The sequence below is a fragment of the Triticum aestivum genome, chromosome 1A, assembly GCF_018294505.1.
Source record: "Triticum aestivum cultivar Chinese Spring chromosome 1A, IWGSC CS RefSeq v2.1, whole genome shotgun sequence".
Classification (NCBI taxonomy): domain Eukaryota; kingdom Viridiplantae; phylum Streptophyta; class Magnoliopsida; order Poales; family Poaceae; genus Triticum; species Triticum aestivum.
The window spans coordinates 559,114,344-559,140,984 of record NC_057794.1 but is presented as its reverse complement, the minus strand read 5'-3'; the positions used below and the strand labels follow the sequence as shown (position 1 = coordinate 559,140,984).

The 26,641-nt window shown below is 49.0% G+C and overlaps 2 protein-coding genes and 1 pseudogene across 2 annotated transcripts; 2 read left to right on the top strand and 1 right to left on the bottom strand.

Annotated features, from left to right (window-relative positions):
- Positions 1-321: 321 nt before the first annotated feature.
- LOC123067680 (ribosomal L1 domain-containing protein 1) lies at positions 322-2,120 on the bottom strand. The gene has a single exon (XM_044490378.1). The coding sequence runs from the start codon at positions 2,060-2,062 to the stop codon at positions 665-667; it is 1,398 nt and encodes a 465-aa protein (XP_044346313.1). The 5' UTR covers positions 2,063-2,120; the 3' UTR covers positions 322-664.
- A 123-nt stretch (positions 2,121-2,243) lies between these two features.
- On the top strand, positions 2,244-4,318 carry LOC123067691 (cytochrome c oxidase assembly protein COX19). The gene is made up of 5 exons (XM_044490383.1): positions 2,244-2,398; positions 2,538-2,602; positions 2,810-2,898; positions 2,979-3,076; positions 3,718-4,318. The coding sequence occupies exons 2-5, from the start codon at positions 2,593-2,595 to the stop codon at positions 3,839-3,841; spliced, it is 321 nt and encodes a 106-aa protein (XP_044346318.1). The 5' UTR covers positions 2,244-2,398; positions 2,538-2,592; the 3' UTR covers positions 3,842-4,318.
- A 15,577-nt stretch (positions 4,319-19,895) lies between these two features.
- LOC123049798 (putative serpin-Z12) lies at positions 19,896-21,742 on the top strand (annotated as a pseudogene).
- Positions 21,743-26,641: the final 4,899 nt, after the last annotated feature.

Sequence of the window (26,641 nt, the reverse complement as noted above, 5' to 3'; positions counted from 1 at the left end):
CTGAAGAGAAGGGAATGGCAGAGTTAGGATCTCTGTCTCTCTATGGCGAGGCATTTCATCGAGCAGAGAGATATGGAAGTCCAGCACACAATATATCAAGTCACAAGTGATTGATCGCCGTAATTAGATATGAAAGCATGAATTCTGTGTTATTCAAATTGGATAAGCACATGAAGTAAATAAAATGTTGGTAAATCATTCTTTGGTTCTATACCTGCTGACTGTCACAGATGTTGGATCATGTAATAGTCCAGATGACTGTCAAAGATGAGTACCTGCTATCCAGAATCATCAATAAGCTACTATTAAAAGGGTGCATTATTGAAGACAGACCAACATGTGAATGGTAGTATCAGACTCGCACAAAATTGTTGCATACCAGATGGATTACAAAAGATGAAAAGAAAAACAGTTCCACATAACTTTTACCACAAAGGTTTCAGCTACTAAAATCTGAAGAAACTACCTCCAGAAATTCCCCCTCGCCCCCGTATTACACCCAGCAGTATAATCTCAAGTGCAATCTCCTAATACAAAACAGAAGCAGATTCGACAGTAATCATATTAACCAGCTTAACTATGCATGGAACATGCAGCTTGGTCTCAATTCAAGAGATTGGCATTCAACTGACAAGCATCAACTTCAGGAAAAACAACTACAGCCTTAGACCCTTGCCCTGGATCTCTTCATCTTACCACCACTTGATTTCTTCCCCCTGCTCTTCTTCTCTTCCTTGTCAGCTATAAGGGCAGCAGGAGTGCTTTCCCCATCAAAAAGGATTTCACCATCATCAGAATCACCCTTCAGGCTCTTCTTCTTCTTCCCTTTATTCTTCTTGCTGCCAACATCCTCCACCTCCTTGGGTGCTTGCTTGTCCTTACTTTTCTTGTTGCTGGCTTCCTTCGATGCATGCTCACTCTTCTTACCCTTCTTTTCTGCAGGACTGGCATCATCCTCCACCTCCTTGTCCAATGCACGCTTCTTATCCTTGCCCTTTTTTGGGGTCTTCAGGTCTTCACCAGCAGAAAGCTCCTCAACCGACTCCTTCTTCCTCCTCTTCTCAGTCGCCTCTGGGGCTTCTTCCATCACAGCATCTTCAGTCTGATCCTTCTTGTTCCTTTTCCTCTTGTACTTCAAACCTTCAGCTCCACCATTGGCATCTTTCAGCACCTTCATCTTCTTGTCCTTGCGCTTGCTGCCAGTCCCAACTTCTGCAGCATCGATGACCTCTCCGGCACCAACTCCTGCTTCCAAACGCGCAACCGGAGCCTCAATCTTCATGCCCAACTCCGGCACAACCTGGTAAATTGGCAGGGCAACCGAATCCACAGCCTTCAAATGCAGAGCCCTAACGTTTTCCCACTTCTTGGGCACCTTCTCCACGGCGGCCTCCACTGCCGCCATCACATTGTCAACAATCTCCTCCTCCTCCATGTCCAGCCTGCCCACCTTGATCCCCGAGCAGGTCCCGGTCCGCAGGTACAGGAAAGTGGAGCTGAGGACCTTGCGGACCTGCTCCGGCCAGCCGGCGCGGGTGAAGTCGACGGCGATGGGGGCCTTCTTGGTGGAGTAGAAGGACTTGCCGAGGAGGCGGGGCAGCATGGGGAGCAGGGCGCGGTCGGCGAGGAAGAGGTCGTAGGAGGCGGCGAAGCGGCGGCGCGACTCGTAGGGGCGGTAGTCGGTGCGCAGGGCGGAGAAGGGGACGACCTCCGAGACGGGCAGCTTGAGGGACCTGGCGGCGTCGAGGATGGCGGCGGCGGCGGGGGAGCCGGAGCCGGCGCGGTCGTCGGAGATGACGCAGACGGAGGCGGCCGAGTGGGCGACGACGGGGTGCGGGAGCGGGAGCAGGTGCGGCTTGGTGGTGGGCTTGGGCGGGACGCGGCGGAGCGAGAGCTGGAGCACGACGAGGTCGTCGCGCTCGTCGGCGAGCAGGTTCGGCGGCGCCTCGGCCGCGCGCTCCCGCATCCACTTGGTGAGGGACGCCACGGCGCTGGCCGCCGTCGCGCGCGGCACCTCGTGCGCCGCCTTGTCCTTCAGCTGCGGCTGCGGCGGCGGCGACATGGCAGCGGCTGTGGCGGCGGTTTAGGGTTTGGAGTGGCGGCGGGAGAAAGACGAGAGGAGGACGGGAGGAGCCGGGCTGCGATGCGAGACCTTATTATATGTGAGACGAGACTGCACCTTACGCGGCCCATCCTGCGGGAATGGCCCAGCCCAATTGCCCAAAGGTCGTTCGGACGTACCATTAGCTAGCCCAGCCCATTTTGTTAGCCCCCTTTCCGATCGAGAAGCCTCTCGCTCTCCTCCTTCGCTGGCCGGCTTCATCCATCCGCCCGCGCCCGCGCCGTCCCTCGCTCCGGCGTGAAGAGTTCTCAAGGGAACCGCGCAGACTCCACCATTGTGAGTGTCTCATCTCCTGGCGTCATGAGCTTTGGTGGGCGAATCTGTGCATGGCATTGGGCTCGCACCTGACCTGTTCGATGAAATGCGCATGATGTCTGCACCTTGCTTGACTTGTGCCGCCTTGTGTCACCTGCAGTGTTGGTGCTTTGCAAGCGCCGGCATCAACATCTGGATCCTGAAGTGCTTGGGAAATGAGTGCGGGTGAGGACGCGTCTTTCCGATTCATCTCCTATGCAATGCTCATGTCATGCATGTAGTAGGTTCATGCTCACTCTTGTTACATTTAGATATCTGGCGTTGGCCGACAACTCTGTGCTCCGTCAGCGTGTTACCCGTCATCTACCCCATCACTAACTTGACATCATAGATCGTATACCAGCCGCTGCATAACCTTGTGACTTCTCACAGGCGGCGCGTTTGGTGGAAACAGGGGAGCGAGGCCTGTACCTCCTGAAAAAGGTGTATTCCCCCTCGATCACTTGCATGAGTGCGACCTGGTAAGTTGCGATCACTCTTGTTTTTCTCGTAGGGGTGTAATGTTTAGCAAGTGTTATATGAGAGTTGCCTGTTCAAACAGGAGAAGAAGGACTATCTTGCTTGCCTGAAGTCTACTGGAGCTCAGTCTGAAAACTGTCGGATGTTCTCGAAGAAATACTTGGAATGTAGGATGGAGAGGTTACCATGCTTATCCCTCTATACTAATTTCAGAACTACTGTACTGTAGTGATGTAGCTGACTCAACCTGTTTTTATTTCGCACATCCACCAATTTATGTGTAATGATTTAGGGTGCACTTGCCTCGAAAGCAAACTTAATATTGACCTCACCAGGCAAGGACAGGTGTTTGGTACTTCAACAAAAAATTAACTTTGCCAAGCAAGCTAGCATGGGCAAGAAAATCTTGCCACAGTAGAAATACAATTTATTTATTGCCGCAACATCATGTCCTGAACCGTTTTTAGTAGTTGAGTGAGGAAACAGTTTATTGCTTCATTAGCCTACAGCAAACCAAGCCTGGACTCCTTACATGTTTGGTTATTTGCCTCCTCTGGCGCAACACATGTGTAATGTGCTATATCCAGGTTTGTCTACTTGTTTTAGCCTTCTAGGAGATGTTTAGTGCTTGCAGTAGTCGATATTTCTTATGAATGTTATAAGCTGAAGTTCTGACTTGCATTGTGAAGGGTTCTTGCCAACTTTGACATCTGAAATTCACTGTTCAGGCTCATAAGCAAGATGCTTTTCATTTTTCATTTTTAGTTTGATGCTGCTCTATCTAGTAGGATTTCTAATCACGATATTCTTTTGCAATCCAGGAACCTGATGGCAAAGCAGGATATGTCGGAGCTTGGGTTCAGTAACACAGACGTTGTGGTTACACCTTCCGAGAAGAACAGCAAACTGGAGAGCCCAACAAGTGATTCAAAAGAGAAGAAATAGCTGTTCAATTCGCAAGTTCCTTATCTGACGGTTAACATCATTCGGTACTTCAACACAAGTTTTGGGAAGCACTGCCTCCAGAAATTAAGGAGTACCTCCATCTTAAGGGCAAAATGGTAACCATGAGAGTATGTAATTCCTTGGATTAAGATTAAACAAAAAAGAAAAATAACTTACTTACTAGTGTTGTTGAACCTAATAATCATGAGTTGCGGAGGTGACCAGACCACCGACAGGCTCGAGAGCGTTCCTAAAATCAGCACCTTCATGGTTGATTGTTTTTTTTTAAGAAATATCTAAATTTCCTATGGCATGTATTTTCATCGGCATAATAAAGTCTGGTAGAAACTGATGGTAACCCCTAAACAATGACACGATAATACGGCAGGCCACCATGCCTCTTCATGGTGGCTGGTACTGGAATTGATGTGCTAACTGCTTATAATTTTGTATCGAGGAAACATGTTATCCGTGGTCTCTCTGCAGTTATTTTTTGACCCCGTCGGTCCGATGCTTTTCCTTGCTCCTGTAAATCTGTTTCAGCCACATTCGATGATATTTCCATTTTGGGGGTGAAAATATCTGTCGTGTTTTTTTATATCTTGGCGAAAATCAAATCTCCTAGCTGTACCAAATAATATTTCCATTTATTGGGTTTGGACTTGTGTACTCTATCAGAACTAGAGTATAAATACCACCAGATTTCATAAGGAGCAGCTCAATGATCCAACCATTAGTCAATACTCTACATCCTTCTCAATGATCCAACCATTAATCAATACTTGTCATTTAGTAGCATAGTTTTCTAATCCGGAAGGTTGTAAGTGACAGATTAAAAATGAGCACGTTGATTAAGCCCAAGTTTACTGCCAGCAAGGCACAAGCTTCATTTACAGAGGAAGCACACCACACCCAAAACACAAAGTAGCACAAACAAATTCACTTCACTTTATTTACAGAGGAAGCATGTTGATCGTTTTGCTGCACCTGACTGGGCTGATTAGTTCCATGCAGCATGCAGCAAGATCACAATCACTCTGACAGTCGAAATTAACCTACTGTCTGTACAGAAACTAAATGTTGGTTACTGCTCTTGCTACCTCATCTGACAGACGCACCGATCATTGTCAGATCAAGCCACACCAGATAAGCTCCAGATCAGAGCTGTCCCAGAGCTAGGATTTGCACATGCAGATCTAAGTAATGCAGAACGATACTTTTTTAGAGAAAAGGCCTTGGCCCGACTTTATAAATAAAGCCACACGGCAGCGTCACAGACCCGAATAACCCAAGCAGTTAGCGAAACACCGCGAATTCAGCGAACGAAAGCCTGGAGCAGGCGAAAGAAGTTTCAGAACAATACATGGCACCCAGCCATACCCGGCGCGCAGGCCGGAAGGGGAAAGGAGACTACCACCAAAGAGACAGAACCACCGCAGCAAAGATCATCCGTTTGGGCCCAGCCCTGAGAAGAAGGATGCCGAAGCCCAAATTTTGGCGATGAGCACGTCCAGGGCATCCCGATCGTCTTCTTTAGTCAATAATCTCCACTGCTGCAATATGATACAAGATTTGAAAAGAACGTCAGCAGGTTTAGATGGAAAGATATGTTCAATAGTAAATTTGTTCCGAATAGTCCAAAGAGCCCAACATAAGGCACCCAATCCAACCCAGAACACCCTCTTGGTGACCCCAACCAGAACCTTGGCTAGGGTCCTAAGCTCAAAGAAGGACGAGGGATTCCAAGAGACCTGAAGCCATGAACTGACACAGCTCCAAACGAACTTAGCCAGGACACAATGGAAAAAGATATGATTCGTGTTTTCCAAAGCACCACAGAGGTGACAAAATTCCGATCCCGGACCATTGCGCTTGTGAATCTGGTCAGCCGCAGGAAGCCGGCCTCTGAAAGCTTGCCAAAGAAATATCTTAATCTTAGGAGGCACTTTGGACTTCCAGATATTAGAGAATCTATTCGAGGGGGTACCTCCGATTAGCCTAGAGTAAAGTGACTTGACCGAAAATCTTCCAGAAGACGAATGAGGCCAAACAACAGAATCCGGAGCCTCCGAGAGCACAAGGAAGAGAGCAGAAAGACTTTGCCAATCCTCCAACTCTTCAGGAGACAGGGAGCAGCGAAAAGTCAGGTCCCAATTATTATCCGCCACCTCCGCGATGGAGATGTCCGGCTTAGGACAGTAAGAAAACAAAACCGGGAACTGAGCAGCCAGAGGAGCATCCCCACACCACCAATCCCGCCAAAAACGAACAGACCTACCATTGCCCATGATAAATTTAACATGCTCCAAAAAAATTGGTCTGACTTTGACAAGGTTCTTCCAGAATTGAGACCCTCGTCTAGCAGAAGCAAACAAGGAGCTAGATTGAGGGAAATACTTGGCCTTGATGATAGAGTACCAAAGAGAATCAGCCCCAGTAGTCATAATTTTCCACCACCACTTAATTAATAAGCATTTGTTCATCACCAACGTATTAATAATGCCTAACCCCCCAAGGTTCTTAGGCCGACACATAAGCTGCCACTTGACTAGTCTATATTTCCGCTTATTATCCGCCGCATTCCAATAAAATGCACCTCTGTGTTTGTCAAAGCCAGCGTGAGTGCCAGCCGATAGGAGATAAAAGCACATAAGGAACATAGGAAGGGATGAAAGACAGGAGTTGATTAAGGCCACCTTGCCAGCGTTAGTATTGTATCTGCCGCGCCAAGGAAGGACCCTGTTCCCCACTTTAGCGACAGCCGGGGCAAAGTCCTTAGCAAGAAGTTTAAGAGGGGAAATTGGGAGGCCCAAATATTTGAATGGAAAGGAACCTAAAGAGCAGTTAAGAAGCCTGGCCACACGCAAGGCTTCCGCATCATCAACACCAGTAACTAGAACCTCACTCTTGGAGAAGTTAATCTTCAAGCCAGAGACCGCTTCAAAGCAAAGAAGGATGAATTTCAAATTGGCAATACACGCATCATCCAGGTCAACCATAATGATCGTATCGTCGGCATACTGAAGGTGAGAAACCCCTTCCGGAATTAGATGAGAGACCACTGGACTTATGTGACCACATTGAGCCGCCCTCGTGAGGATACAGGAAAAGGCATCGGCCACAAAGTTAAAAAGAACAGGGGAAGCATGATCCCCTTGACGAAGACCCCTGCCATTGGCAAAAAAATTACTAATATGCCCATTCACCGACACGGCAGTGTGGCCCTCAGTGACCAACTGCATGATACAATGCACGTAAGCTCCATCAAAACCTTTCACGAGCAGGACCTGCTTCAGAAAAGACCAACTGACCGAGTCGTATGCTTTCTCAAAATCTAACTTAAGAATAATCGCTTTAGAGCTCCGAGAGTGCAGGTCATGCACAATTTCGTGCAAGGAAAGAATACCATCTAAAATAAAACGACCCTTAATGAAAGCAGATTGGAAGGGGCTAATAACTCTATGAGCAACAGGAGAAAGGCGGTTAGCAAAGCCCTTAGCCGGGAATTTGGCAAAATTATTAATTAGAGCAATAGGACGAAATTGAGAGATTAAATCAGCCCCCTTGACCTTGGGAATCGGAGTAATGACGGCGTAGTTCAAGCGGGAAATATCGATATAACCAAGGTAAAAGCCCTGTATGACACTACAAACCAGCTGCTTTAACTGAGGCCAGAATTTTCGGAAGAAAGGGATAGAAAAGTCGTCAGGCCCGGAGGCCGCATTCGGGTTAGCAGAGTTAACAATGTCCCAGATTTCCTGATCAGATAGGGGGGTCATCAACGAGGCGTTGTCCTCGGCCAAAACTTTTAAACCCATGTTCTAGAGAGAAGGGGAGATCAAGAAGCCCGAAGGAGGTTTCGCCCCAAGCAAAGAAGAGAAGAAGTCCCGCACGTGATCCATAATAACAAATTGGTCTGAAGACCGCGCACCATTGATGATGAGATTGTTGATGCCACAACGCCTCCTCCGACCGTTCGCTATGGCAAAAAAATAGGCAGTGGGGGAATCGCCTTTAAGCGTCCAATTGAGCGTACCCCGCTGACGCCAATACACCTCAGCATGATGGTGCAACTGCAGTAAGGCAGCCTCGAGGTTATACCTCACAGACCACCCATCCTCGGATAGTCCAGCAGAGTCGGCAGTCAAGTCTAGGGCCGAGATTTGGGTCTCGAGAAACTCTTTGGAGCGGCGCTCCTCCGCCACGCGATTCCGAGACCAGCCTCTAAGAAACTTACGCATATTGTAGGAGCAAGAGTGCCAATCATCCAGAGGACCGAAAGAGCGCGAATTAGAGGAGAGCAGGTGGGATATCTTCACGGCTAACATATCACAAAAATCATCAACGAGAAGCCAAGAGGCATCAAATTGAAATCTGGTCGGGGGTCTAAGGTTAACAGAGCCATCGTCAACAATTAGAGGGGTATGGTCAGAACCGACAATACATTTGGCACCAAGGGAAGCCCTAGGAAAGAGGGAGTCCCACCTAGGACATATGAAAACTCTATCCAGAACAGATCTAATAGGGATAGCCTGGTGATTGGACCAAGTAAAGCGGGCTCCAACCCGGGGAAGTTCACGAATAGCATTGGAGCTAATAAACTCGTTAAAAGCATTCGCCAAAGGCCAAGAGAAAATATCGTTGCTTTTATCAGAAGGGTAGCGAAGGAGATTAAAATCACCTCCGATAACCATCGGGAGGTTACAAGATTCGATCTTCACAAAAAGTTCGTTAAGAAACAAAGAAGCAATAGAGTGGTCAGCAGGCCCATATACCACGATTACCTCCATGAGCGTATTCAGCGCTTTAAGACAGAGTACAACACTAACCCAAAAGATCCCATGGTCATAGGCAACAACATAAAAAATGTCCTTATTTGAACCTATCAAGATCCCACCCGAGTGGCCCGAGGAAGGTAAGACATGCCAGTCAAATCTATCCATACCCACGATAGCAGAAAGTTCATTAGGGGAAAAGGATTCCTTAAAAGTTTCAACCAACCCCATGAAGTCAATAAGGTTCAAGCGGATCATATCTCTAATTTGGTCACGACGCCCCCTAGCGCCGAACCCTCTAATATTCCAAAATAAAGCTTTCATTTATATGAAAGATTCTTAATGCGGAGACTAGACCTGCTAGGAGCCGCGCAGGTTTTAACTCTTTTAGAAGTGCCCCTCCTGGAGGAACAGGGCTGGGGCTGGCCACAACCAGCACCCACACCCGCCTCCGGACCTAAAGGATTGATAGAAACAGTAGCGTCGGAGGCAACGGCCTCTTTGGCTTTAGCAATGGCCGCCTGAGCCACCTCGTTAGCCCGAATACTTGTAAGAAGAGAACTAGGAGAACCAACATTAGGATCAACCACCACTCCCACATCCGACATGACTTTAAAAAGATGATTATCCGAGAGAGTAGGTAAAACCAGGCGAACCGGAGAAGAACCAACGAACTGAGAGGGATGAGTACCTAGGGTAGGAAGATCCTTCGCGGCAGCCCGCTTTTCCGCCCGCTCCAGAACAGATCCACCCGAGTTGGCCACCCTCAGGCCTTTGTGAGCCATAGACGCCGGCGACCGAATCGCCTGTGCCCGCGGCAAGGGGGAGGCCGAAGATGGACCAGAGCGAGACATGGACCCGAGATCCTTGTCGAGACGACGGCAGACATCGGTAGTGGATTGTTTAGAGCCCAGAGAATTCCTGCTCTTAGCTGAGAATTTGCGCACCGAGGATTTCTTCTTCCGCTGAGACTAGGCACCCACCGCATCACGCTCAGGGGAGGCAGGCAGATCCTCAATCCCGGAGCGAGTGGGGGAAATCGGGCGAGCCGGGAGGTTGGAGCAAGCACCAGACATGGGGGTAGCCGACACAGGCGGGATCTTCAGAGAAGCATCATCAGGAGCATCCACCATGGAATCAGAAGGAGGGATCGCCAAAGCCTCCCGAGGGCCAGCACCAGAGGGAGCTTGAGACTGGAACAGTTCCCTTTCAGACTCAGCCAAGCCATCCCATTCAGATTGGGTGAAACGGAGATTGGAGCCATCACTCTGGTTGTTCCCACCCATCTATCCATCCCCATCCTTATCATGTTTATCCGAGGGATTAGAAGGAGGAGAAGGGGGAGGAGGGGGTTGATAGGCAGCCGCCCCCTCCACCCGCACCCTGGGCCTGATACCGTTGGGAGAGGGGGAAATGTCGACCGAACCATGAACACGACCCGGATCCAGACACCAAATCTTCATCCTAGCGGGGCCAACCTTATTCAGAGATTCCAGATCCACCTCCACGGGCTTCCCAATAAGAACCCCCACCGCCATGAGAAAGGCAGACGAGCGGAGTCCAGCTGGTAAATCATCAATTAGAACCCAGACCTGAGAAAGAGGGCCAATCGCCGTACCATTGCAAGATGCCGGCTTGACCGAGACGACCAGTTGGTTGAGGGGAAGGGTAAAGCTAGTGCAGGAAGCAATCATCCGCAGACACTCCTTGGAAGGGAACACGACTGAAAACTCATGATCAGAAATCTGGGCCACTTGCCAATCCCATCCAGCCTCATCCAAGATCCGGAGCCCATCGAGTAAGGTCTGGGGAGAGATCTTCTGGTCCTTCACCGAAACAATAGCAGCATTCAAAAGCGAGGGGGCCACCTCCAGAGTAGGCAGATCAGAATCAAAAGCAAAGAAGGCACAACCAGGGAGGCCAGTGCCAAACTGGAGGAGCGAGGGAGGTTTCAGTCTATTAGAGCAGTTGACCGTGAGGTGCCCCTCAGATCGGCAAATCAGGCAGAACGGGGGGTTGGTACAACGAGATTGAAAGTGGTTGGGTTGGTGGCACGCGAAGCAGGTGAGCGCCGAAGAGTTGCTGTTGGAGGCAGATGAAGGGCGGGGATGCGGAAGGGGAGGAGGAGGAGGCAGGATCCCGTCCCCCACCACTGGAGGGGAGGAAGATCCAGGGAAGGGGCCGGAGGGGCGCCGCGCCGGTCCCATGAATGACCGAGGCGGCGGACGGGACCCCACGCCCGCACCATCCGGACGAGGGGGAGGGGGAAACGCCCCGGGGCAGGCGCGCCGCGCCCCGCGCCAGGCACAGGCAAGGAGCCCGAAGAGGAAGAACCCCCACCACCAGAGGCCGCCGCCGCATCCCATGGATCCACCACAGGAGGAGGAGAAGGACCAGACCCAGGACGCGGAGGGCCAGAACCAGGAGCGCGTCCCCGCTCCGAGCGCTGCGACCACTCCGGACCCGCAGTCCAGGACGCACGTTCCCGAGCCGCCTGCTCGCGGGTCGCCTGCTCCGCCTCCAGCTTGGAGCGAAGCTCGGCCTCGAACTCCAGATCCACCGCCGACGCAGGTGACGCCTCGCGCGGCCGCTTACTGCCCGACACGGCCTCGCACGACGAGCCCCGAGATTTGTCCATGGAGAGCACCGCAGTAAAGGAGAGGAGAAGGGGGGAGGAGGGCTAGATCTGACGAGACGGCGGATGGGAAAGCGGAGGCGGCGCAGATCTGCAGCGGAAGCCGAAAACCCTAGCAAAGGGCGAAATGAGCCATGAGGGATCCATAAGTAGCCGCTCGAAGCCGTGCCCACCTGGGCCCGGCGGGTTGAATGGGCCAACGAAGAGGGGGGAGGAGGCAGCACAGCGGGTATCCTAACTGGGCCAGTAGAAATTAGAGGGGGAAAATCGACGATGGGCGAGAGAGGGGAAAGAGAGGGCCTACCTGGTGGGACAACAGCGAGAGGCCCAACAAGCCCACCAAAGGGCGCATCCAGCGGCCCACTAGCCAACGAAGCGGCCACCAGATCTAGGTCAAGCATCATCGGCGGCACCAACTGCCCCGGGAGCACCGCCGTCGGCGGCGCGGCAGACGGGGAAGCACCACCGGAGGAAGAGGATGATGGGGAGCCACCAAGCACCCCATCAAGGGCGGCGCCCAGAATCCCCGAACCAGAAGAGGCAGCCGAGCACTTACCGAACTTGCACCGACGACGAGAAACCCGGATCCAGCCAGCATCGGGCTCCGCAGTCGCCAGAGGCCGTCCCCTCCCACCAGGAGCAAACTTGCGCGCGACGGGGCGCAGGAGGAAGGGCCACCGGCCGCCCCGGATCCGCCGGCGAGCAGCGCGGGGAGGGAGGAGCAGACCACGGCTCATCCTCAACGGAGGCGAGAGCCCAAAAGCGAGATCCCAATGCGGGCAGAGGAGAGGGAGGAGGGGAAGACAGCACCGACACGCGGGCAGGGGAAAGGGGGAGGGTCGCATCAGCGGGGGGAGGGGAAGACGCCCGGGCCGCCACGGGCGACGGGAGGGGGATGGAGGGGCGGGGGTGGACGGAGAGTGCCTCGGGCAAGAGGGGGAGAAGGGAGAAGGGAGAGCCATTGCTCCAATTTGATCGCAGTTGGTCTTTGCTATCCCCCAGAACGATACTCCCAGTCCCAGATAAATGCTATTCATGCTGTGAAAGTTTGCAAGTAAAAAATTAGCCCAAAACAGACGAGGCTATAATTCATCAAGCAACTTTTCCTACCATCACCATCCCGTCAGTAGGCGTGGCATTCATGTACTACGATATATTGTGCACGACTGAATCATCTCTGCATGCAAATGCAACCAAAGTAAGAAAAATAAAGGCCGACTATTGACGGACCCTTGGCATTTCACCTGGTCTCCAAATTGCGCCTCACAGCTTGTAGCAATAACAGCTACGGCGATGTGCAGACACACTGGACAAGGTCAGAGTCAAATTCTTTGACTTGCTACACAGCCTTAATTAACCTACTGACTTCAGAAACTAAACACCCTGTCAATGCTCTTGCTATATACTACGTACTGCCTTATCCGGCAAATGCGCCAATCATTTGCCAGATCAAGGAACACAAGCGAAACTCCAGGCTACAGCCAAACAGAGCGAACAGCACCCTACTACAGACCAACCAGTAGCAAACCCTCCCGTTGCAGCACAACCTTGATCAACATTCAGCATTAGCACCATCGCCAGTCCTCAACTCACCATCTGCTCACCATCTGCAGCACAACCTTGATCAACATTCAACATTCAGCATTAGCATTAGCACCATCCATCACCGCTTCCTCAGTGCCTGAGCAAAAAAGAACAAACTGTAGGTTTACATTGGGCAACACTTGGTGAATCGCTTAAGAGGAGAACATTGGAAGAAGCAGAATAGCTGAGGTAAAATACTACGGCTTAATACGAACCACACAATATACATGGGAAAACAACCTTCAGAGCTCTTTTACCCATGTCCCATGGTCCAGCACTCGCTTAAGGTGATTACCATTGTAATTTGCAGTGCAAGAGTAAATACATAGCCACACCGAGGCATGTAAACATTCAGAAATGAATCATAGAAGAATTTAGAAATCATCAGAGAGATGGTGGCGTCATGCCACAAGACTTCAGTATACCAAATTTCTAACTTAAGTCAAGAGGAACATACTCAGGGATCTCAGTAGTGACAATCAACAAAACATGTGTGTCATGTACCATTCCAGAAAGACTGATTACTTGCATATGGCACACGCCTTGTAGGACTGAGATAAGGACACATGAGAAGCTCAAACTATCTAAAAAACATGGTTGCCTTGTCTCTAATTGATCTTGTGAAGCTTATATCACATCAAACAGTTCCTGAGCACAAGCTATTTTTGCAGTTTGAATGGCAACACCCCTGAGCAATTTTTTGCGCAATTATAGTCCCGTGAGAAATTAATCAAGCTCACCAGTTCAATCTATGCTCACATACACAAGTGATGCATTAGTGGTAGAATTGTTGATTTTATTTGCAACCATATCATCTATGCTTCCTTATCTTAATCGATTAAGAGGAAAACACGGGAAGAAGCAGAATAGTTGAGGTAAAATACTATGGCTTAAAACAACCTTCAGAGCCCTTCTGGACATGGTCCAATTGGTAATATTGACCGCAAGGCGCAAGCACTCACTTTTATATGTTTAGCCTTGTAATTTGCAGTACAGGGGTAAATACACAAGACACATGTAAAGATTCAGTTCAAAGAGGGCATGTAAACATTCAGAAATGAATCATGGAAGAACTTGAGAGTCATAAGAGAAATGGTAGTGTTATGTTGCGGGGCTCCATAAGTTACAAAGTAGTATACTAATTTTCTAATTTCAGTTAAGAAAAACATACTCAGGGATCTCAGTAGCGACAAGCAACAAACTACGTGTGTCCTCTGTCATTCTAGAAAGGCTGATTACTTGCATTTGGCATATGCCTTGCAGGACTGGGGTAAGGACAGGTGAGCAGCTCAAACTACCTAAATAACATGTTTGCCTTGCCTCTAATTGATCTTGAGAAGCTTATTTCAAATCAAAAAAATCCTGAGCACAAACTATTTTGCAATTTGAATGGCAACACCATTGAGCAATTTTTGGGGGAATAGTAGTCCCTTGAGAAATTAATCAAGGTCACCCCTTCGATCCATGCTCACATACACAGGAGATTCATTAGTGGTAGAATTGTTCAAGTTTTTATTTGCCACAATACCATCCATGCTACCTTATATCTATCTGGAATCAACATGACAGAATAAATATGTAAGTGTAAAGCTACCTCATTTTATCCAACAAAAGAATAGCAGACAAGCTAAGTCCCGCTGACTGGAATGAATCTTTCCAAGGTGGAAAAATCCAAGGATGCACGCAATTTTAAATTTGTATTCCTTCTCACAGGGTCCGTCTCTGTAGTGTAAAGTAGTACTCCTTACTTGCTGTCTAACTGCTGAAAATATATGCCCATGTAGACACATTACAAGGTGATTTGGAAATGGCATTGCCATACAAATGACCACCCTATGAAGAAATCATTTCATTAGCATGTAGGTGCAACTAGCATATTTCTTTCCTTTCTTAATTACACCACTGAAGGAGCTCTCCTAGAACAAGTAGCTAAAGCATAATCGTCAGTCTTAGCCGACCCAGCTTCGAATCTCCCAACAGCATAAACGTTGTAGTATGCGTGAATAGCTGTAATGAAGCATAAAAAATTGTCTTTTTTACACAAGCCACAAAAGATGTCCTTCATCGAAACTTGGTGCACGCACATATAATGTCCGGATTTACACGCGGGGTTTTTTCTCAATTTTTTGTAACTTTTTAAAATGTGTATTTACTATTTAGACAATTGGTGCATATACACCTATGAGTCAAAGTGAATTTCCGCTATCATGTACATAGTTCTGTCCTCTGACAGCAAAATGTACACTATCTAGACAACAAACCAATTTATTTTTCAGTGGAAATAAATAGTTTCTCTACAACAAACGTAAAACTATTTATTTCTCTATAACAAACTGACATGTACAAAAGGTGTGACACCTCTCCCTACGGGTATTGAGACACAGTGCGACATTAAACAACGGCCGTATTGCTCCCATTAAACAATGAGCTTTGCTACAGTTACGGACTCAAACTCACGGAGAAGAACCTACAGGCTGACATGGGAACCGTTGATTGGAAAGCAGATGGCCCCACACTTAAAATCAGGAGGTGGTGGGAGATTAGGAGGGGGACACATAATCCCGTAAGCTTCCGCCGTGACTTGTTGTCCGTAAGTCTAGGATTTTCGTTAAACAATGCCGCGCCAATCACGAGACCCAGACGTGTGGTGCAGATTACGGGGGGCATCTACCGCCCGGTTCCAAACGTTTGCTCCCCCTCAAGCACTCGCTTTATATTTTTGCCACTGGAATTTGCAGTGCAAGAGCAAATACATAGCCACACAAAGGAATGTAAACATCCAATTCCAATAAGGCATGTAAACGTTTAGAAATGAATCATGGAAGAACTTTTACAGATCACAAGAGAAACTGTAGCATCACTCACGTTGTGGGACTTTATAAATTACCTAGTAGTATACCAATTTTCTAAATCAAATTAAGAGAAACATACTCAGGGACATCAGTAGAGACAACCAACAAACTACATGTGTCCTCTGCTATTCTAGAAAGACTGGTCACTTGCATTTATCACAAGCCTTGCAGAACTGGTATAAGGACAGGTGAGAAGCGCAAACTACCTTTAAAAACATGGTTGCCTTGCCTCTAATTTATTGAGAAGCTTATTACAAATCCAACAATTTCTAAGCACAAGATATTTTTGCAATTTGAATGGCAACAACCATTGTGCAATTTTGGGGGGAATAGTAGTCCCCTGAGAAATTAATCAAGCTCACCCCTTCAATCATACATAGGAGACGCGTTAGTGGTACAGTTGTTCAGGTTTTTATTAGCAACCATACAATCTATGCCTTCTTATATATATATATATCTAAAATCAACGTCGCACAATAAATATGTAGGTTAATAAAGATGACCAAAAAGGACTTCGCTGCCTCATTATATCCATCAAAAGAAAAGCAGACAAGGTAAGTCCTGCTAACTGGAATCAATGTTTCCAAGGATGAACATAATTTCAAACTTGTATAGTTGTATTCCTTCTCCATTAGCTTGACAAAAAAAATTGCTTCTGCAAAATAATTGTTGTGATCTTAGTGTTTTGTTCGAGTTCACAATGTCTCAAAAAAGGTGCATGTAGTGTTTAAGATCCTTTCTCTTGTCTGATTACCTTAAAGTAGCACTTAGGACAGGCTGAAAAATAAATTACAATCATGTTCCATAGCTTGATCAGCTTTGCAAAAGCACAGAAGTAACAACTACCAAACATGTACACAAGAATTAGTGATCACAATAACTAACTATCAAACATCAAGATGTAAGATAACTGTGGAAGACAAGGGAACAGAAGGTTTACCACTTGGTACTGTCGGTGACGACAACGATGGTGGATAGTTGCTATATCCATGGTCATCCACTGTGTAAGCACAAACTCTCTCAAATTGTAATGTTCTGATGTCCAACGTGCATAAGCCTGGCCCAAGCGATGAGTTCCCCCAGTGATTCAGGACCAAGTACTTCCCTATTGAACGTCTGAGCCTGGTGAGGGTGAGATTATCTTCTCCTTCTGCCAATGGCTGGAACCCCCACCATTGTTTCTCCAAATAGTATACACGCGGTCAGATGTGTCATGTCCACGGACAAGCATCCCAGGCCTGCCTTCTCCTGCCTCCACCATAATTATATCAAGACCCGATGCGCATTCGAATTCGGATGGGGGGTCAGCAATGGAGAACTCCATCCTCCGGGTGTCGAGCACCAATATTTTCATTCTGTACTCGAACATTGTACTCTGGGCGTGCGACAGCCAGTAAAAGCAGCCATATGCGTATTGGCGCCAGTAGAAGAGAATCTTCTCTGCCGACAAAGCACTGCAGCTGTGGGATGCAATGGCTCGCCATTGTCTGGTGCTGGAAGAGAAGACAAAGGCGATGAGCTTAGCTTCACACTGCACCATACACATGACTCTGAATGATGTCTCTTCCGTATCTGCTGCTGCCTCGTCTTCATCACCGGAAATCAGGAAAGCCTCTCTCAAGAATGGTTCCTCCACCGTAGCAGCTAGGTGGTGAGGGATTGGTGGAAGCAGAAGGTATCGCCGGTGCAGGGGGTCGCACACCGCCATGGCTCCACAAAAATATCCTCGGGGGCCGAGGAGGACGCGGCCGTCGCGGATGTCCTGGATGAACCAGCAGGTAGTGGGGGCTGGGGAAGGGACGAAGGAGAAGGTGAAGTCGGCGGCGAGGGCAACGGCGCCGGCTACTGACGCGGAGGGGTGAGGCGGCTCAGCGGGGTGGAAACCGGTGTTTGTACTGAGGAAGCCGAGCAGGGGCGGGGCGTGGAGCTTGCGGTACTGGCGGAGGAAGGAGCGGTCGGCCACGACGCGGCGGAAGGAGACGCAGGCGGCGGAGGCGCGGAGGAGGTCGGTTGGGGTGGGCAGGCGGAGGAAGATTTGAGCCAGGAGCTCGTCGGGGATCGGCAGAGAGGCCGTGGCCTGTGGGCCATGCCGCCGCGGATGAGTAGGGGGCTGGCAGCTGCGCTCGAGGATGGCAGATTCCAGGCGGTGGGCCGCCGCGTTGCCGCCCATCCCGGCGCCGGCGGTGAGAGAGAAACCCTAGTCTGCTGGTCTCGGCTGTGGACTGCGCGAGGGAGGGATTTTGGAGGAACAAACAAGACGGGAGGCGCTTATGACCGGAATTTGGACATTTTGAAGGGCCCTTTGGCGAATGTACAAGGTTCCATTCCATCCCGTTCCTACAAGTTTGTGCTTTTTTCCCCTCAAATATGCATGAGTGTGCGTATCATATATACTGGTATTATAAAAAAAAGGAGGTAAGAAACCCCGTCACAAGTAATTTACATGCCATGATTGCAGTGCAAATCACACCTTACTCCACACGTTACAAAACTCTGGGGACTACTCGCTATGTGCCTACTCTACGCCGCTACAAAGAAGACGTCTAACTCTTCTCGCAACACACATGCTTGTTGCCAAATCCTACATGTAGTCGCTCTACGGCGCAGTATCTGTTGTTGTCACGGTGTCACTCCATCAAATACTATGGCGTTCTGATGCTTCTACATCTTCCATGTGCTAAGGAGACAAATGACGCGCACCATCTTCTCCTGGCGGCCCCGATGCCCCTTCCTAGTGCGCCACTCCAACAATGACTCTCTCACTTGTGACGCACCTTGTACCACGCCTAAGGCCGAAATGACCTTGGTCCACACTTTCCGAGCAAAGACGTAATCAGTGAGGAAATGGTCGATTGTCTCTCCGTGTTGGTCACAGAACAAACATGAGACTTGATGCGGGAGGCCTCTGCACGCCAATCTATCTGGAGTCCAACATCGGTTCTTGATTGCAAGCCATGTCAAGAAAAGACATCTAAGTGGAGCTCGCGATTTCCATGTGAACGAAGCGGTGGGCGATACTCCATAGCCGCAAATTTTGTTGCATAGGACGATTTGGCAGAGTAGTGGCCCTCTTTCTCCCAAGACCAAATAATACGGTGTCTCTTCTGATCAATGAGATGAACCGCCGCAACCAAAGGCCAAATGGTCATATACTACCCCATAATTTCCACGTCCATTGATGGCCCAACACCCCGTGCCCAGCTGCCCTCGGTTAGGGCTTCGAAGATAGTACATGAGCTCTTCGTGTGATTGGAAACTAGTTCATACGCTTGCGGTGCTAGCTCATGAATTCGAAAGCCATTGAGCCACCGGTCCTCCCAAAACAGCGTGTCACATCCATCGTCCACCTCAGCTCGAGCTGCCGATTGGAATATTTTCTTTTCTTCTTTCGGAACCGAGAAGATGAACTCAAACCAAGGCCTACTCCAATCCGCCCATTGCAACCATAGCCATTTGGCCTGTAGAGCCACATTCATCCAGCGCATATCGAGCACACTGAGGCCACCGATCCACTTTGGCCTACAAACTATTTCCCAGGGCACAACACACTTGCCCCTTCCAGCCTCAGCCTTTCCGCACTAAAGAAACTCGCGGCAGGTCTTAACCAATGTTGCAATTGTCTTCAGCGGGAGGTCTATGGCAAGCATCGAGTGAATCGGGATCGCATAGAGGACTGATTGTACCAACAACTGCCTACTGCTCTGCGGTAGCGTTGCCGCTTTCCAATGAGGCAAGCACACGACAAGGTGACCTACAACGCCCTTAAACGGAGCCGTCATTTGCTTCCTATGGATAATGGTAGACCGGGACACTTGCATGAGAAAGTCATGCCGGAGCAGCCAAGTGTTCCACATACCAAGCTCATCTCCTCCTGAGAGCAGCGGATCAGGATGGCTGCACTCTTTTTCGTGTTGATAAAATGAAAAAAAAAACATTGCTCTTGAAGAATGAAGTTTCCTATGGAATAATGAATTAGTGGCATGATATAACTCTTGAAGAAGAAAAGGGAAATGAAAAATAGAATTTTTTTTGCTTTTTTTCAAAGGTGAATGAATTAGTGGCATTGGTATTACACTTCAAGAAAAAAAGAGTAAACCAAATATTGACAAAATTTGCACACAATTTACAAAGAAATTGCATTTTTAATAATATGCAATAAATAAATAATAGTGAAATTTTCATGAACAGTTTTCGAATGAATCAGTGGCATGGAGAGGCCCTTCGCTCCAGGTGGTGACTATGGCTATGTGCCTGTGGGCGCAGCGCCAGGCAGCGTGGACGCGGGCGGGAAGGCGTCGTGCCTGCCTCTCGCCAGGGAGGTTGGCGTAGCGGCGGCCGGCAGGGCAGCCAACTTCATCGTCTCGCAGCTGTCCATCCATGCGGCGCTCGTGCTGGTGGCCGCCGGCACGTGAGGCGAGACGCGTGGCGAGCTCCTGGTCGGCGGAGACAGGCCTGGGGCAGCTAGGGCTATAGCCCCAGGCCTAGAAACAACTTTCTTTGTAATTTTTTTATGCAAAGCATAGAAAATCATAAAAGTTTATCACTCAACATAGCACAGCCCCAGGCGTAATCTACGTCTAGCTCCGCCACTGCTTCTGAGGTTCCTCGGGTCGGCGTCGCTCGACGAGCTGCGTGGCGCGCCGGCCACGGAGCTGGCGCTGTTGGAACCGAAGCTCTCTAGCTACCTCTCCTCTCACTCGAACGGAGGTGAAAAAAGAAAAACAGTGGACACAAGATTTTTCGGCCGGCGCACGAACGCCGCTACGGACGCACGAATACCCCAATCCTTTTCTTTCTTACAGTGGCTATATAGCTACACACGACTCCGATTTACAACTGAGGAGTACAATGTTTTTATAGGCCAGGGAACACACACCTATTGGAGCGCCAGGGAACACACACCTAGCACGTACTCCATCCTTGCGCTACCTACGCCACCATGCCAACTAATTCCGACTCGGTCTCCCTATACGCACGTACGCAGCTCACCTACATGCACTAACAACCTCAACATACAGCCGGCTTTGTAGCTAGCCAAGACGTAGCACCCGTGGACTTTCCCTGGTGATCCGGTCATCCGATCGTGAGCTTGGAGTTCTCGTCCGCACGACCTCGATGTCAGGTTGCTTCGCTGCGCCTGCTGCATACTACTCCGTCGTCATCCGACTACAAGCCACGAGCACACACACTACACACAAATGCACACACGCCACGTTACTGCGTCCCGCACGTCCCGCGCGAATCCACCGTGTCCGATGAGTCCGACTGCACCAGTACATCCCGCACATCCCGTGCGAATCCATCGCGCCCGACGAGCCCAACCACACACGCCTACACCGCGGTCCCGCCGTGCCTAACACGCCCAGCGCGTCCGACACTGGAGCCGCGGCTTATTCCGGCCAACAGGCGCGCAGGCTCAACGGCCTGGCGCAGACGTCCTTCGCCTGCGGCGTGTGGGTCGACCGGAGGCAGGCGCTGGAGCCGGAGTTCGTGGCCATTGCCGCGTCAGGCTACGCCGCCACCGCGGAAGCCGTGGATTTCGCCCAGGGCGCCGAGCAGGCGAGGCGGCGAGTGAACGCCTTCGTCGAGGGCGCGACCAACAAGCGCATCCGCCGATCCGCGACGTGCTCCCTCCGGGATCGGTCAGCTCGCCACGGTCGTCGTCCTCACCAACGCGCTCTACTTCAAGGGGGCGTGGTTCCAGCCATTCGACAAGTCGGGGACCTTCACCGGGCCGTTCCATGTCCCCGACGGCACCACCGTGCGCGTGCCGTTCATGACGACGGGCCGGTTCGAGTTCAAGCAGCAGATCGCCGTCTACCCGGGCTTTAGGGCCCTCAAGCTGCCCTACCACAACGACGCCGACCACGCCGCCGCCGCATTCTACATGCTTCTCCTTCTCCCAGACGACGGCAGCCTCGCCGGTGGACTTCGTGGCGGATCGGCCGTTTCTATTCGCCATTGCCGAGGAGAAAACCGGCGCGGTGCTGTTCCTTGGCCATGTGCTCAATCCTCTCGCTGGTTAAATTAATGAGTACGAGTAGCTGACTAGATCTGGGAGAGTGTGTAGTATAAACAAGAGGTAAATACAATTGTGGTGCTTCAAGTTGCTACTGATGTTCAGTTTAGTGCATGAACTTGAAAAATACGCCGAACTGGTTCTAAAACTTGACACAGACGCGCATATACGGTGTTAATCACACTCTTAGACATAAAGTGCGTCGAGGTGGCACCGTATATGCTGATGTGGCACAGACATGGCGCGAGGCCCACTTATAACTACGAAATATAATTACTTAAATACTATATGTCTCTATGACTAATGGGCCCGCCTGTCAGTACCTTAGCAAAAATAAAATGGAAAATGAGCTTGACAGGGATCGAAACAGCAGCCTGACACTTGGTTACTGCTCGCGCTAGCCATCCAACCAAACAAGTTTTAATAGTAATATTGGCCCCTCAAGCTTGATATATTGAGACGGAAGCTCCTGTGTCCTGAAATGATATGCAGCCAGTGGCCCATATTGCACACGTTATTTTAAAAATATGTAAAAAAACCTAAATAATAATCATAATAATAAAAGTAAGATTCAAATATTCATGTGCTATGAAAAATTACCGAATGCCCCAAAAAATCTGTGTGCACACAAAGTAAATATATAGAGGTGTAACCACTTGGCATGAGTGGTAAGCTATATCAAAACAAATAAAAATAGAGGTGTACCGCATACAATAAAATAAATTACTAAACAATATTCCTGTAATATTTAGAAATATCAAATTATTGTTTACAAAATACTCCCTCCGCCCCGTAATGTAAGATATTTTTTAAACTAGTGTAGTGTCAAAAAGCGTCTTACATTATGGGACAGGGGGAGTACTATTTTTTAGAAAATAATAATTATTTATAAAAACTAATTTAAATGTATTATATACCTCTCATGAATTATATTTAAATAGTATTTTAAATAATAAGTTAATATTTCTAAAAATTACAGGAACATTTTTAAGTAAGATAGTTTATTACATACCTCTCTATATTTATTGCATACACACGGATATTTGTGTAGCATGGAGTAATTATTAATTACACATGAATATCAAATCTAGATTTTATTATTAATATTATTATTGACATACTTTTTACATTAAAAAATAACATGTGGTAAATGGGCCACAGGCTGCAATCCATTTATGTATACAGGAGTTTTCGGTTCAAACACATTAAGTATGAGGGGCTGACGTTGGCATGGAATTATGTTTGGTGGAGTGATGAGCGAAATTTTCCCCAAGCGTCAGGTCGCAGGTTTGATGCCTGTCCAGTATATTTTAATATTGATATTCATGTGGTGGTATAGATCTCAAAGGATCAAGCGAAGAACAAGGTTCTGGATGCTGGCGGTTGATTTATATATGAACTGAGCAATGACGGCACAATTGGGTAATTAACTCTTAATTTAGTCACCCGCTAGGTGGGAGTAACTTAATTTGCACTATCTCGCAGCACTATAGATTTAATTTTTAAAGATATGAAGGTATTTAATTTCTGAAGATACGAAGGAATATTTTCTACGGCGAAGTATCCAGTGAAAATATCTTTTCAACGAAAATCTGAAAATTCGTACGTGAGCCATCAGATCTATAATGGACGTCATGGATCAAAGGTGGGATCCCTGAGCATCCACTTAAACGCGATTAACAACTAACCCCCTGTTCTCGTAATGATTAGCCAAAATCGTTGAGGATTGCCTTACCCAACTCCGACCTAACTCTCCCACGTCCACGGGATGCTGCCGCCGGGAACGCCACGGCGGTTCCGAGACTTCTCGCAACGGCGACACCCAAGGCACGGCGACCATAACTGACGGAGACACGGGGACGCACAACGTCAGAGCTCCGTCTCATCGTCGGTAGGACTCCCGAGGAGCCGAGGCGAGAACGCCGCCGCAGGGAAGACGAGGATATCCGCGGCGTCCGAACAGGCAGCTTCACCGACGACGCAGACCGTGTGACAAGGGAGGGGAACTGCGTAGGTGACGCGTATGCCGGCCGCACCGGCCATGGGGATGAAGTAGAGCAGCGCCGTGCTACCAGGGCCACCAAGCTGATGCGCCGGGTGACGGTGGGTGTGACCTGCAGGTAGCCGCGTCCATCACAGTGGCATCCGCATGCGTCGACCTCGAGCGGCAACACGGCGGACGCGGGCTGCCCCCATGCTATTTAGTTCTCTGAAGAATTATACCTCAGTGATCCAATTTCTCTGACGAAATATTAGTGCAGCCTCTGTTCTCTGAAGAATTGTACCTCACTGATCCAATTTCTCTCACGAAATGTTCAGCGCAGCCTCTGTTCTCTGAAGAATTGTACATGCAAATGCTGAAGCTTGTGCACTGATATTTGCTAATCTGTTAGTGCTGTGCAACTCCCCTGTAGTTTTTGAGGATTACTGTTCGGTGGTGATGAAAAAATTGAAAAATCTGAATACACAACTTCGAATTCCATGCACAGTTTCAGCTTCATAAAATGTTGGCACAAAACCCATAAATTAACATCTTTGTAAAGTTTTGCAGAGCTTCAGCTTAATAAAATATTGGCACAATGCCCATTCACAAATCATGTAACACACGAACTTGTAGTTCCGAATAAGCAACAAGCCATGTCAATTGATTAATGTGGTGGTCGTAAACTCTGGAGCTAGTGTTAGGTTAACCTCTACACTACATGGCCAGGGGACATAAGGTTCGCACGGACGAGAATGAGCGCTGACGTTGAATAATCTGAAGGTTGAGACGTAACTGGACGAGGGTGAGCAGCAGACGACAGAGGCCAGTCACGGCCGATGAAGAGAAGGGCATGGCTCGAGTCGCCACCGAGGAAGGGCCCGTTGTTGCCGGCGGAGGGAATGACATGGCTCGAGTCGCCACCGGACGAGATGCCGACGGAGGGCCTGTTGCTGCCGGCGGAGGGCAAGGACTAATGGCCGCCGGAACACGATTCTCCATTGTGACGTAATAGATTGGAACGTGAACCGATCGAAGGGATACTCACAAAGAATTTTTACTGCTTGATGATGGATAAGTTAAGGGGTTATCTGCTAATTGCATTTAAGTGGACGCTTCGGAATCCCACCTTTAATCTATGGTGTCCATTATAGATCTGATGGCTCACATAGAAATTTTCAGATTTTCACTGAAAAGCCATTTTCATTGGATACTTCGCCATTTTCTACATCACTCGTATGAAGTTTCCTCATCTATCGAATTTCTCAGATACTCCTTGTAGTAATAGTCTTACCATATAGTCATTTTAAGAAGTCAAACTGTGAACCCAACTATGCATTTTGGATGCAAATTGTTTTAAGATTTTTCGTACAATAATATACTCCTGCGGTGGTTGTAGTTCAAGCATGACATTGAACAAGACATTGCAACACACATCGTTGTCTACTTTCTCCATAGCCCACTATTTTCAATGCTTATGTTAAGGCCCCCAGTTTTTATTTCGCCCCGGGCCCCCGAAATGTCAGGACCGACGACTCAAACCACTCGTGATAGTCGTCGGATTTTGCTATTTCGTGTTCAAATCCACTGGTAGTCCTTAGATAGACCAGTCGAGCCGGCCTGTCAACTGCATCCATCACACCGCAAAGCCCGACCCCCTCGAGTCACTTCCCCAAGCCGTGATTTGTAAATAAACCATATAAAATAAAGTCAGATATGGACTAATCAAGCGCGAACGCGATCTAGGTGGTAAATACAGTTGTAGCCTGCCATACTTACTTGGCTAGCTTGCTAGCTAGGAGAAAATTTTCATGGTTTGCAAGTGAGATGGCAGGTCAATCTCCAACAACGGTGAGCAGGAGCCCCACTTTTGCCTATATATGCATATCCTTTGTCTCCAAATCAAGAAGTACACACGCCCGATTGCGTACCCGCAATACAACCACGTCTCCGTTCCTCTTTCCGGCTCCGTTAAGCTCAACAAGTACATCAGGCCCACCTTCAACAGGAAGGTCTGGGTACAATGGCCGCCGCTTCTCCTCTACGTCAATCACACTTTCTAGCACCCAACCACCAACACCACCTCCACCTGCTAGGACGGGGGGATGGTGTAGCCACATGGATATCTTGAACCCATCTAGAGTGATCAGTTTCAATACGTTCCCGTGTGACGACGTCGCCAAGTGGAGTTGGTTTTCGTTGCAGTTGGTAGGTGGGAGCTTCACCAGTCCCGACATCCTCGTCCTGACGTCGTAGGAGAGGATTTGTTTGCCGTGGTCTGCTAGCCAGTGGAGAAGGCCACCGTGGAGGATTGCGGGGCGGTTGTAGTCACGAATTGACCACCATAGAGAGTCGGGGTGGCTGTCGTAAGTAGTGAGGGTCCCCCAGGTACCAGAGGTTGAGATTTGATGCTTCTTAAAAGGTTGAGATCAAAGAAAAGCAACATGAAGGAGCAGCCAATGCCATCCGCGGCGGTGAGAAGGACATACTTATGGGCGGAGGTAATGCTAATGGGGACATAAGGCGATTTTGGGAGGAAGGAAGTATGGCCTGTCATGGGGTTGTGCACACATAGGTCCAAGCGGTGCTTGTACTTGGCTCGCTTATTGACATGTTTGTTGCAGAGGACGATGAGGCCGCCACGGAGAGTAACTGGACGGTATTTGTCAAGGAGGCTGGCCGTGCAACATGACATGAAGGGTGAGAGGCGATCATGGCAGAAGGACATGGTGGCAGGTGTGACTGGGTGGACCACAGTCAGGCGACGTTCATTATAGGTGGAGAGGTAGGCGAGGATGCAAGGAGCCGCCTCCAGGGCAACACGATGGATAAAGGACAGTCTTAGGATGTCACGGCGGAGGTACTTGCAGAGGGCAGCGCAGCGGACAATGGTGAAAACGTCGGTGCGTGCCATGATCTCGAGGAGGAGATCGGCTGGGAGCGTGAACGCCGAG